General features: G+C 43.3%; 1 protein-coding gene across 1 annotated transcript; it reads left to right on the top strand.

The window, feature by feature from the left end:
* The first annotated feature begins 417 nt into the window (after positions 1–417).
* On the top strand, positions 418–8,902 carry H3-3A (H3.3 histone A). Its single transcript, XM_032785046.1, has 4 exons — positions 418–524; positions 2,042–2,196; positions 4,496–4,649; positions 8,264–8,902. Exons 2-4 carry the CDS (start codon positions 2,069–2,071, stop codon positions 8,390–8,392), a joined length of 411 nt encoding a protein of 136 aa, XP_032640937.1. The 5' UTR covers positions 418–524; positions 2,042–2,068; the 3' UTR covers positions 8,393–8,902.
* Positions 8,903–9,654: the final 752 nt, after the last annotated feature.

Raw genomic sequence — 9,654 nt, 5'->3', positions numbered from 1 at the left:
GAGTTGCGGGGCCCGATACAGTTGGGGTAGGCGAGGGGCGGACTGGTACTGGGGGCCGGTTGCCGTTGGTCTGATCTCGCGCAGGTTGTTGGGCTTGCGCCCGCGGCCGTTAGCCGCAGCAGAGTCCCCGGAGTAGCCTCGCGCTCCCTCCTGGCCGCTGGCCTCCCCCTCTGCTCGCGGGAAAAGGGAGGAGGAGAGGGAATCCCTCTCTCGCGCGCGGCGTGTCTTTTGTGTTTGTACACACAGAGCCCGACTCAGAGGTTGCGCGGGGGCAGAGACGAGGGAGGGAGGAAGGGGAGTGGGCGTGGCCAAGCCTCCCCTCCATTGTGCACCATTGGCCGCTTGGCGGAGGATGGGGCGTGGTCGGGGCGGTCGGGGGCGTGGCCAGGCGGCGGGGACGGCCCTCGCGAGTCAGCCATCTTTCAATTGTGCTCTCTGCCGCCGCCGCCAGCAGCAGTAGCTGTAGCTCCTCCTCGCTTCCTCCCTCCCTGCACGGCAGCCGCTCTCAGCCCAAGCGGACGGGGGTAAGTCCCTAGCTCTCCCCCCCGACTCCCCGCAAGCCGGCGGGGGCCCCCATGGCCGCCCCCCAACCCGCCGCACAAACTTTTGGGGGCCAGAAACCGCTGCTGAGAAGCGGCAGCATCCGGAGTCCCCCTTCTCCTCGCCACCTTCCCCTGCTCAGCCAAGGAACCTGAGCTGCTCCCTTCCCCAGCACCCCCAGCCCCTCTTCGCTCGATCATTGCCCCCCTGTGCCCCCCTTACCCCCACTCCAAACCCCCACCAACACCCTTCCCAGCCCCTTAGCTACCTCCTGAGCCCAACATCTCCCCGGATCAGGTCTGGGAAGCAGCTGCAAAGAGGAGCCACTTGCCAGCCCAGGGTAACTCTCCTGCCTTCCTTCCCCTGCTCCCCACAGTTGTTGCTCAGCTTCACCATCTTGTCTCTTTTCTCTGGTCACCGACCATATTTTTTTTCCTATTGCATAAAAAACAATAAAAAAGGAAAGAAATTTGCAAAAGAAACAACCGCAACCCAGTGCATTTTTTTGCATTTTGATTGCAAACTTTTCCCCCATTCCCACTTGATCTGCACCCACATGGTTTGGAGTTCCTTGTATTTTTTGCATTATTTTTTGCAATTTTATTTTTTTCCCTCTTTGCAAAAGGACTAGGGCTGCATTTCGTGATTGTTTCCATTTTGTTCGGGTCTGGGAGATGAGTTTGCCAGTGAGAGGCGCTTGGGAGCGAGGCAGCCTTGGAAAAGCAATTGCACAGAAAGAGACAGAGAGGCAGCACCAAAAACAACCCCCCAAAAAAGTTTGTTGCTTTCTTGAACTTATGTCAGACTCTTTTTGTTTGCAGCATAAATACCAATTTGCGTGTATTTGCTTTTTAATTTGCGGGCATAGCCGAGCGATTGCAATGGGCAGGTTGCTTTGCAGAAAGCATTGAGGGGCTGCTTGTCTGCTTTCCCCGTCTCTACTGTTTTGAAAGAGGTATTTTTGCTCAGTGCAGACTATACATTGGATGCAAGCCCCCCAATGTTTTTCAGGTAATATTTATAGCACTTTTCAGCTGACGGGGGGGGAGAGCTACGGGGGGCAGTAATAATCTCTTATCTGTTGTTTGAATCGACCTATTTAGGTTTTGCTGCTGCATCGTTCCTGTTAACTCTTGGGTGAAACTGCATTTTAATAATAATCGGAGGTCTTCAGACATTTAATTTCTTTTGCAATTAGATAAATTAGGCCAATGGTCCTTTTTGGCTAGTGTGTTTTCTCCTAATTCAGCAGTTGAAAGGGAAGGATTCCTTTATGTGGCAAGCAGTTACCTAGGGTCGCAGTTTCTCTTGTGAGAAGTGTGGTGTTTGCATTGTACAGAGGTATAACCGGGATCATTTTAGTTGTTCAATGTTGTTCATCTTTTGATTCTCGTTAGACAATATTTTTAAAGTCTAAAAGGTAAATCTGCATTTCCGGAACATCTGAGCTAGTGGTTAGTTTGTTGCAGTGTGTGATCGCGTGGTAATTTTTTACCGATAGGTGTAAGGAAGAGAAGTTTTCAGGAAGATGGCTCGTACCAAGCAAACTGCCCGTAAATCCACTGGTGGTAAGGCACCTAGGAAGCAGCTCGCTACGAAAGCAGCTCGCAAGAGTGCGCCCTCTACTGGAGGGGTCAAGAAACCTCATCGCTACAGGTACAGAAATTACCAGGGACAAAGCTTGTGATGCAGCATCCCCTTAACCAAACGGAAACGTTTATCCGAGCAGAACTTTTTGCATTGGGGGAACTTTGGTGGTTTTCATTTTAATTCTTGATCAGGGTGATTTTTACAGTGCTTTAATTATTTCACGACTTGGTTATGAACAAGTTTTAAATAATCCATAATATGTTTTATGTTGAACATTTGTACAGTGGCTTAAATTTACATGTAGTAATAATATGCTTATTTTATTTAATAGATTATGCACATTAAATTATATTTATGCAATTAAGACCACGTTTAACCTTAAACCAATAAATGTCATCCAAACATATCTGGACTTTGATGATTTGGCTTCGAATTAATTTAAGTATTGTAACAGAATTAGACTGGAATAAACTTTAATGCACATAACTGATCTTCATTTACTTAAACTGGTGCAATTCTGTCTTCACAGCTATTTTGCTATTTAATGAACTGTCAATGTAGTTAAGATATTCTACCGTTAGAGGGCAGAGCATGTCTACGTATAAGCAGAACCTCTGCAAATAATTTTATGTTCAGTTAACCTAAAATGAAGACTTAAATAGAGGAGGAAATAGGCTAGAATTACAGGTAAATCTCTTGCTGACAATTATGTTGTAATAAACTCTTTCATCCGGAAGGATCCTTGCACAATGAAGAGTTTTAACATACGATTGTTCATCTTGAGGGATGGTCATTGTTATTAAAGCGTGTGTGTGTTTCCTTTTGAGAAGAGGAACAGAAAGGCATTTGGGACAGTGAATGTAATCTTGAAACATTGCAAATGCATATTTTAAGAATGTTTTAGTCTGCATTCATGGTCCATAAGTAATATTTAGAGAATACAGATGAGAAGAGGGAGGTGGAAATTAATACTACAAATTAGTAAGTAACTTAAGGCAAAAAAATGCAACATTTTCCTAATAAATGAAATATACACAATAATCATACCAGAAATGAACTGTGTGTTTGCAAAAAGATGGCATTAACATGAATTTTTAGTTAAAACACTGTGTAAGGAAGTTTCATGAGAATAGATTTTAGGTTCTTTGGATAAAATATAACAAGGATATAGTGTTTTTCAATGCCATCTTTATGGTCGTAGCTACAGAGTAGGGAGGGAATGACCTGTTTTTGACATGAATTAGCTCAGGGGTAGGCAAACTATGGCCTGTGGACTAGGTCCGGCCCCTCAGGGCTTTGAATTTGGCTGCAGGATTGCCCCCTGTGGTGCCGCAGGCTCCGCGCCGCTCTCAGAAGCGACCAGCACCACTTCCCTGCGGCCCCTTGGTGAGGGGGCAGAGGGCTCTGTGTGTTGCCCTTGTCTCCCAGCACCGCCCCCTGCGGCCAGTGAGAGCTTTGGGGGAGGTGCCGAGCGGTGCAGCAAGGGCAGAGCACGCAGAGCCCTCCGCCCTCCCACCGCCAGGGGCCTCAGCGCTTCCTGAAGCGGGCCGGGGCCAGGGCAGGCATGCAGGGAGCCTGCCCTGGCCCCAGTGTGTGCTGCTGCCACCCGGGTGCTGCTTTAGGTAAGCCGGGACGGAGCCCGAATCCTGCCTGCACCCTGCTCCAAGCCCCATGCCTGCACCTCGCACCCCTCCAGCACCCCAACTCCCTGTTTTGAGCCCCCTCCTGCAGTCCACACCTGTCCTGCACCCCTGCCCTAAGCCCCCTCCTGCACTCTGCACCCCTCCTACACCCCAACCCCCTTCTCTGAGCCCCCTCATATGCCCCAATCCCTTGCCCTGAGCCCCTTCCTGCACACCCCACACTCCCTCCCACACCCCAACCCGCTGTCCCGGCCCTGCATACAATTTCCCCACCCAGATGTGGCCCTCAGCCCAAAAAGTTTGCCCACCTCTGAATTAGCTGGTTGAGGTAAATCCTTGGGTGGAGTCTTTCCCACCAGAAAACTCATGTTAACACTACCACTTGCCTTGTCTACACTTCGTTTAACACATGTTGATTAGTGTACGTTAGCTAATGTGTTGTACACCTTTTTTCATGCTGAAGACAAGACTTTGGAGGGCCTACTCTTGTTGCTTATCCATAGGTGGAATGCCTGGTGAAGCTAATATACAAATGAATGATGAGATCAGACCCTCTTTGTAAGTCAAGATGTGTTTGCGTTGTAAACACCGAGATGCTTCTAGTAAAAACAAAGCATATACAAAACGTTCCTCATTCAGATTAGAAGAGCATGGGTTATATGATACTCTAAAATGATATAAATTATTTGTAAATGTTAATATTTTTTTTTATTAATTAAAAGGCCGGGTACTGTGGCTCTCCGTGAAATCAGACGTTATCAGAAGTCTACTGAACTTCTGATCCGCAAACTTCCCTTCCAGCGTCTGGTGCGTGAAATTGCTCAGGACTTCAAAACAGATCTGCGCTTCCAGAGCGCTGCTATTGGTGCTTTGCAGGTAAAACTTAAAGGAAGACTGTGATTTATTTTCAGGCCTAATTTAAATGAATTTTTTTGTGCATGGATGTCTATAGATGAGCTTGTGAAACTTAACGCACTTACTCTGCTTAGATTTATATGCATCTTATTCATATTCAGAAGGTGGTTAAAAGATGTCCCCGTCTGCTAGTGTGGATTCCTAATAGTTTGAGTACTGGTTAACAAAATGAATTACCTGGTGTTTCCTCATGCAAATATCTAAAAACATCACAAAGAACTAAAGAAACATCCCTAACTGAAACCTCTAATATTTTTTAAAAAAAATAATTTAAACAGATTAGCTCTTAGGGTACCCTGAATACCTGAAAAAAGGTTTATCAAGGAAATAAGTCATCATGCTGAGAGTGAAACTGTTGGGATATTGCTGTAAATAGGCACACAAATTAATCTGCAGTAACTTTTATATAAGTAGCCATATGCTGGTAAAACATGGAAATATGACTTAGAATATTTTCTTTAGAGCAGTAGCTGATAGGGCCATGCTGTTGCCTTTGTTACTATGGGAGAGAGGATGTGATAGGTCAGTTCCATAAAGTCATGTAATTGGCTAGGCTGTTTCTATGGTTAGCCAGAATTTCACTCAATTGGTGAACTTCAGAAGTAGGCATCTACTGATTCAATTCTAGGTGAATTGAAGCTACAGCGTTCAATTTGCCCAAAGTAATTAACTTTTTGTTGTTGAAACATTTATAATTTGATAAAATCTAGTTACTGAAACAACTTTGTAAAAATGCCATAAGTATATTATTAAAATTGGAAATAGCTCTCATAAAAAATCTCATAACTCGTTAAATGCAGAAATAGTACTTTTCTCATAATAAACTGAGATAAATCTTCTATTCCTTCCCTCTCACTTAAATTTTGTAATAATTAAATCTTTGAAAGCCAAGCACTTTGAGAGTAGATAATCTGTGTGTGTTTTTAATTTAAGGTTTCAAGACACTCAAACTTCACTGAGCACATATTTAGGTAACCAGGGCTTGCCTAAAATACAGTTAGTATGACCGTGATTAATAATTGCGGATTTGCCAGCATTTCAATTATGTACTACAAAGTATATTGGGAAATTGGTGGCTTCTTATTGATCCTGCTCTTTCAACTTAAATCCTGAATAGTTAAATTTTTTTGTTACTGCTGCACATAAAAATGATTTGGCAATTTTCAGAATTAAATTTTAATACAACTGTAACTTAATAATATAACTGGATAAAGCTGCTAATAAAATTATATTATAGCAGGAGTGGCCATCCGTGGCTTGCAAGCCTCACGCGGTTCTTTTACAGTTAGTGTGTCCCCCTCCACGTCTCCCTCCATACTCTATCTACCAGACTAGGGGTGGGAGGGGAGCTCAGGGCTTCTGCCCTGTGGCAGCATAGTGGGGCTAGGGGCTTCTGCCAGAGACAACTGGTGCCTGCTGAGAGTTGGGGGGACAAACATTTAAATTGTGCCCTCCAACAGCTTGAGGCATGCTACCCTCCCACCNCCCCCCTCGGCCCCTCCACCCTCATCAGCCCTTCCCTGCAGCTCCCAGGTGTTAGCTCTGCCGCGTGGAGATGCAGCAGCATAAGGGGAGGCTCTCCCTGTAGCTCCCAGCTGCTGTTTGCCCGCTGCCTCTCCCCATGGCCACAGCTCCCAGCTTGCTGGCTCCAGCAGCTGCCGTACAGGGCGGGGGCCTGGCGGCACCATGTGACAGAGCAGGGCTAGCAAACCCTGACAAAAATCGGGGGGGAGGGGGGACACATGACCTCACATGCTCCCCCCATGTGTTGCCTCTGGCTTCTGCCCAATGGAGAGGTGAGTCTTGGGGTTTCAGCCCCATGGAGCATGCCTGCCGAGGCTTGGGACTTCAGCAGGAGTGGAGATGAAGTCCTGAGCCTGGGCAGGGTCCTCCTGCAGGGCTGTAGCCCTGAGCCCTCCCCTCCCCACAGGACTGAAACCCCAAGCCCTGACAGATGCACCCCAAATCTTGAGCTTCTGAAGATTGTTGTATGTGACTCAGGACATCAGTAAGTTTGGTCACCCCTGCATTATAGCATCCTTTCTTCTCTTCTCATTGTGAAAAATAGCAATGCCTACTTGTCTTGGTAAAGTTCTGTGTTCAGGTAATTAGAAGGACCAAATATTTCAAGTGGGTGGCTTGTCTCTAAATGATTTTGCTTTATTTTTTAAAGTAAACGCCTGTGGTTAGTGACCCATACATGCTTAACTTCAAAAGCTAATTTCAGTGGGGCTCACATGCTTAAAGTTAAGCATGTGTGTAAGTGAGGGATTGTGCCATGAGGCTTTTAAATCCTTAAATGGTGTTTTAAAACCTAGTGGGAGCTTCTCAAGATTTTTGGGTTTGTCTACACTAGTGGTTTTTTTTTTTTTAACCTGAAATTAACTGATTGCAAATTAACTCAAGGTTGCTAAAACATTTCAAAGGCTAATCTGGACACATCCCACTTATCCCTTTTGTTTCAGGATAGAAACCTTTGGTTTACTCTAGTGCTCAGCCTAGTGGTAAATCTTGCCAGGCAAAAAGGGCATGTGTATTTATTTCTGCAATCTTGTTGGCTCATCCTAGTTACCTGAACATGATTGAAAAGCCCTGTTAAGATGCAAGCTAATTTGTATTGAGTCTATGTTGTAGACTGCGCTCCCTTCCCCCACAGGCTTTAACTTGACCACTTCGCTATATGTTAGTGGCAGAGTATCTGGTCTACACTAGGCTTCTAACGTGTATTTGGCCCTGTTGTCAGTAGGAAAAGCTGTGTGCTGAACTCAAAATAACCAATTCCAGGAAAAATCCTAGTGGAGAAAGGTAGTTGGTAGTTTTCACATGAATTAGCAAGTCAAGTTTAAGATGTGGGAGCCTAGACACACCTTTTGCTCATCGAGACATACCTTTTAATGCTACAGTTATCCTATTATTCCATTCACATGTACAGGTCAAAAGAAAGTTCAGCATCAATCTATATACTGTGTAAAAACTTTAAGCAGTCTTCCAAATTTGCTTTATAGGTATAGAAACTGCAGAACATCGGTATGGGCTTTGTACCTGTTTCTGTATTGTGTATTTTAGAAGCTAACTTGAAGGTTACTTGATGTTAGAATTCAGACTCTTGCTCGCTTCACAGTGTAAGCTGTTCTACTGAGTTTAGTGTCATAATAATGAGCTTCAAGTTCCTCATCAAAGTATTTTAAAATGATTAAATATTTCTTTATTCAATTGTAGGAGTACTGTTGTAGCTATAATATTTCCCCATATCTTACGTTTTGGTCTAAGTATCTCTGTTATCATCTTCCAGAGAATATCAGCTAAATAGCAGTGGTATACCAAACTTTTATTTGACTGAAGGTATAGAAAAATCATTATCTATGGAAGTAAAAGTAATACAGGTTGGCTGTTTGTAGGGAAGCAGTGAGAGAGACTGCCACACTATTGAAAATACTGAACTGTTGGTATCTTTAATAGATACGTCCCTAGACTTCTGATTATTACGATTACTTGAGATTCTGTCATGGACTTCTGTGTTCTTTTAGGTGCTACGTGTGTAAAAAGTCTTTAACTCTTTATTTCTTCTGTAATAGGAGGCAAGTGAAGCCTACCTGGTTGGCCTGTTTGAAGATACCAACCTCTGTGCTATCCATGCCAAACGTGTCACAATCATGCCAAAAGATATCCAGCTAGCACGCCGCATACGTGGAGAGCGTGCTTAAACTCCACTGTGGTGGGTTTGTCCTTCTCAATACAAATCTCTTCTTCCTGTTATTGGTAGTAATGAACGTTAGATATTTTTTTTCCATGGGGTTAAAAGGTACCTAAGTATATGGCTGCAAATGGAAACATAGGGGACAGAATTGGGTATTGGCAAGTTTTTTTCCATTTTCATTTGTGTGTGGATTTTTAATATAAATGCGGAGACGTAAAGCATTAATGCAGTCAAAAATGTTTCAGTGAACAAGTTTCAGCAATTCAACTTTATATCAATTATAAATAAACCTGTCAAATTTTTCTGGACAATGCCAGCATTTGGATTTTTTTAAAACAAGTAAATTTCTTATCGATGGCAATTAAATGGTGTTTGTAGCATTTTTATCATACAGTAGATTCCATCCATTCGCTATACTTTTCTAACTGAGTTGTCCTACATGCAAGTACATGTTTTTAATGTTGTCTGTCTTCTGTGCTGTTCCTGTAAGTTTGCTATTAAAATACATTAAACGACACCTGCTTTTAGTATTGTTTTTTAAACCTTCTACTTGGATCATCCTAGATACAAGTGTTCAGTGTATAGCTTTTTTGGACAACTTTTCTACCGATTCCTCTTCCTGCTCCAGTCTTAATACTGGAGTATTAAGGTAACATTTTCAGCATTGTTTTAACATTAGCTTGGTTCCATAAAAGTGTGTCCTCACATTAACTGTGAAGTAGCTGCTTTATTAAAAGAAAATAAAGTTAGAGTTTCGAGCCTCTAATCACTTCAGGGTTAAGCAACACTTTTTGATAAGTGTATTAAATAGGTAAAGAGACTAGGATGTGGAAGCAGTATGGAAACCAAGAAGAAAGTCACTGGGTAAGAGTTCTACATTTCACTATATATTAAAAAAATATTGTTGGTAATCTGACTTTTTTTTTTTTTTTTTTCCTTCCAGTAAAAACTGTTCATTTATGCAGAGTCTGGAAGTAAACCTTCAGTCCATGCAGAACATAATCAAAAGAACCTAGGGCAAACCAAGGCAAAATGTATTTTTTTTTTACTCATGTCTTCCCCTGCACACCCTCCCCACACTGCCCATCTCATTCTGAACTAGGTAATGTTTGTTTTGTTTTGCCTTTTTTTTTTAAACAAAGTTCTTTGCCTTGGTTGAGAACTCAGCATATGCACCATTGCTTGTAATTCCTACTCCCTGTTCAAAATCATAATATAGTACCTGCATGATAAGTCATCATTTAGTTTTGATCTCTCATGCAAGTAGTG

This window comes from Chelonoidis abingdonii, chromosome 3 (assembly GCF_003597395.2).
Source record: "Chelonoidis abingdonii isolate Lonesome George chromosome 3, CheloAbing_2.0, whole genome shotgun sequence".
In the NCBI taxonomy this organism is placed as follows: Eukaryota; Metazoa; Chordata; order Testudines; family Testudinidae; genus Chelonoidis; species Chelonoidis abingdonii.
The sequence above is the reverse complement of the archived record's forward strand: the minus strand, read 5'-3'. Positions and strand labels throughout refer to the sequence as shown.

Coding starts and splice junctions, on each gene's coding strand:
- H3-3A (XM_032785046.1), top strand. CDS start 2,069: ATGGCTCGTACCAAGCAAACTGCCCGTAAATCCACTGGTGGTAAGGCA. Junction 2,197..4,495: donor AAGAAACCTCATCGCTACAG/GTACAGAAATTA, acceptor ATTAATTAAAAG/GCCGGGTACTGTGGCTCTCC. Junction 4,650..8,263: donor CTGCTATTGGTGCTTTGCAG/GTAAAACTTAAA, acceptor CTTCTGTAATAG/GAGGCAAGTGAAGCCTACCT.